Genomic DNA, 3401 nt, shown 5'->3' with positions numbered 1-3401 from the left:
GGGGGGGGTTTGGCAGGGGAGGGGGGCGCACTGTGGAACCTAGCCTTAGGGCAGCAAAGAGAGTAAATCCGGCCACGCAATCAAAGACCGTCTCACAGGCATACATACACATACAGGGCCAATTTGGACAGAAGTCAATTAACCTACCAGCATGTCTTTGGATTGTGGAAGGAAACCAGAGTACCTGGGGAAAGCCTGTGCAAGCAAAGGGAGAACATGCAAACTCCATGCACATAAGATTCAAAACAGGGACCTAGGTGCTAAAAGGCAGTAGTACTAACCAGTAGGCCACTGTGATTACAGTGATACCTCTACGTAGCAGAGAGAACTGCTTCTTTATTCTCTAACCAGCAGGTTTTAGGTAGAGAGGTGACACCAATGTATGCTTTAAAGTCAAAACCTTTTCTTCAGCTTTGGATAGAGTAAAGAAGAGAGTTATAACCGCTGGCAGTGTTTATTTTGTGCCATATGTGTCCCATTGGGGAGATTTCTCTTCTCTTCCTGTCCGATTACCACAACAGGAAGTGAGAGAAAAACTTTCCAAAGAGAGGGCAATCCTTGCTGGTCAGCAGGGGCACCAGAACTAGTGCACCCATTGGAGGATTTTTCATCTATTCTTGGGTTTTCCCCAAATGTGGTCTTTTCTTTCACTTTCACTGAGAACAATTTTGACTTATCTGCTGTGTGTCTTTAGTGATCTGCATGCAGCTCAGTTTTAATGAGGCAGCCCATGGGAGCCCAGGGAAGTATCAATCATCTTCCATGGTCAGGAGCTCCTTCCCTCTTGACAAAACTGGAGGTTCCTAAAAAGGCCATTATTACCAGAATACAAATTGTTCTATCTTGCAGGAACTCTGACGACACTCCACTACTGACTTTCCATAATGTGATATAAAGAATGCTGCAGTAAGACATAAAACACTAATAATCGTCCCCTGCAGAAGGTTAGAGACAGAAACTCTGAAGTTGGGACCTCAATGATGGGAGTCGGAGTTAGAATTGGCTGGATGTAAATCAGCCCGGCACCATCTCCACACAAAATGGGAATTTTGCTTTTTGGATGAACTTGCTAATTAAAGCGCAACTCCATCTTTTCTACTTCAATGGAATTTCTATAGGTATGATAAAGGATCTCATTATAAATGCAGATTACAGAAGGTAGAAAATTATACATTAGTCTCAGGCTAATCTCCTTAGACTCCTTCAAGCACAGACATTACCAGGATGAAGCTGGGCAGCGTGATAATTGAAGCATGGCTCTCTCAATTTTATCATGATGCAAAGCTAGTGGTGTCTGCAGGATGTACACAGCAACCATAATTCATTGTCAGAACAGTTCAGTCCATAGACAGTAGACTACAAGAAGCTCATAAATAAATGTATGGATTTATTTAATGAAAAAAAAAAGATTTGTACTCTTCGTGAGATCTAATATGGTCATTAATATTTGTTAAAATGAGTAAATTAATTTATACTTTTTTTTGAGGCCTAGTGCGTACCAGTTAGGTCGCGGACATCCTATTCGCCGTGATGTATCCTTGCAGATAAGGAGGCAGTTACAAGGACACCTGACATACTTCTTCCCTGAGGGAGGGGTTTTGATTGGCTGAAATGAAAAAGTACAAGGGGGAGTAATTACTTGAAGCAAATATGAAGAAGGCATATGAAGAATTAAAATTCTGTTTGTAACCCCCTCTTACACATGTTCCATTTGCTTTGTATTTTTTGTGCTTCTCATACCTGAAAAAGTACTGTAAAGTAGTAGTCACACTACCTTCCTATTCATTCCAATAGGGCTTGTAGCACTGGTCTGTGGGAGTACAATGGTGCCTACACGTTACCCACATGTGACATGTGACGCTCCTCTGTGGCTTCCTCTCCCGGCATTCCATGCTGCCTCTAAAAGGTCTTGTGAGATAATGTTTGTAGGCATGTCCATTCTTGTCTTAAGCTCACAATCAGTTAAAGATGAATGCAGATGAAATTCACATAGTCCAGAGGGCTACAGGAGTTGTAGCCATGATGGCCAGGACAGAGAGGAAGAAGATGCATGACAGCGGGCATCATCCAACCCAAGAGGTTAGAAAGCGACCCTAGCATGGGTAAAGGGATGAAAATGGAGTCAAAGAGCTGAGGACAGAGTTGAGCTGTAAATTTCTTATTTTTTCCTCTGAGGGCTACAAAATTGTACTAATGTGCGTCTTCATTAAAGTGACATTAAATCCTCAGATTTTTTAACATAAACCAATACTGTAATGTGTGCCTTACTGTAATGCATGGTTGTTTCCCTTCTCTTTGCTGCTCTTCCTTTTATATTCTCATGTCTTCTAATGCTTGGGAAGAACTTCCCTTTGCAGCTGAGTGCCTCTTCCTGTAGTGCTGGCTCAGGTTGTGTACCTACACACAGAAACCATGTATCCATTTCAGGGATAAGGCAGTCTGCTGCAAAACAGAAGTTCTGCCCAGCATGAGAACAGATATAGTTACATAGTTACATAGTATTTGAGGTTGAATAAAGACATTAGTCCATCAAGTCCAACCTATTAGGATCTCATTCTAGGAGTACCTGTACCCCTGTATATTACCTGTACCCCTGTATATTACCGTCCCTTAAGAAATCGTCCAAAAGTTTCTTGAACAATTCCACATTATTTGCTGAAATCACCACCAGTGGCAGTGAGTTCCAGACCCTAACTGATCTTACTTGTGCTGGAATTTTTTTTCCACCAATTTTAGGTGATGGCCTCTAGTATCCCACATCTGGTCTGTGTTTAGGTTTTGAAAGATACAGATTTAAAAGGAAGAGCAGCAAAGAGAAGGGAAACAACCATGGATTACAGTAAGGCACACATTACAGTATTGTTTTATGTTAAAAAATCTGAGGGTTCAATGTTACTTTAAGCCTTCATTTACATCTCTGCCATTCAAAAAGCTTAATAGTGCTTACTGCAATTTTTTCAAAAATTGCATGGCACCACATTACATGGTAATAGGTTACCATGCGATGTGGTGTGATACAATGCACATTTGATGACTTGGCATCCCAGTGCAGCTAACATTGTAACATGAAATGTGGGATTGTGTATGACCTTGCACGCGCTCCTGTATTGCATAAATGGGAACGGAGCCATAAAGGTGGCCAGCAGTGCATGCATAATTTGTCTGCTAAGTATTTTTTCATAAAACAAAGATGCAATTCTACAGCAGCCAAATGTGCATGTTTGTTCCTTTGCAGGGTACTCGGGGATCCCAACCTGAAAGAAGTAATTTCAGGGAGGTGTCCCCTCCCCCCTCCCTCCCATCCACGGAGGGGGGGGGGGGGGTTGGGGGGGGGGGGGGGAAAACCCAGCCCCTCCCCTGCCACGGCAGAGAGCCGTGACAGGATCGAGAGGTGAACGAAC

The 3401-nt window shown here is 42.7% G+C and overlaps 1 protein-coding gene across 1 annotated transcript in view; it reads right to left on the bottom strand.

Moving 5' to 3' along the window:
• Positions 1 to 3401, bottom strand: part of TMEM55A (transmembrane protein 55A) — a 43085-nt gene that overhangs the window by 9562 nt on the left and 30122 nt on the right. Inside the window, exon 3 of the mRNA XM_018572095.1 lies at positions 1500 to 1606. Within this exon, the coding sequence (XP_018427597.1) occupies positions 1500 to 1606 (107 nt within the window). The remainder of the gene's footprint in view (positions 1 to 1499; positions 1607 to 3401) is intronic.

The sequence above is a fragment of the Nanorana parkeri genome, unplaced genomic scaffold (assembly GCF_000935625.1).
Source record: "Nanorana parkeri isolate BGI_ZX_2015 unplaced genomic scaffold, ASM93562v1 scaffold43, whole genome shotgun sequence".
Taxonomy (NCBI): domain Eukaryota; kingdom Metazoa; phylum Chordata; class Amphibia; order Anura; family Dicroglossidae; genus Nanorana; species Nanorana parkeri.
The sequence above is the reverse complement of the archived record's forward strand: the minus strand, read 5'-3'. Positions and strand labels throughout refer to the sequence as shown.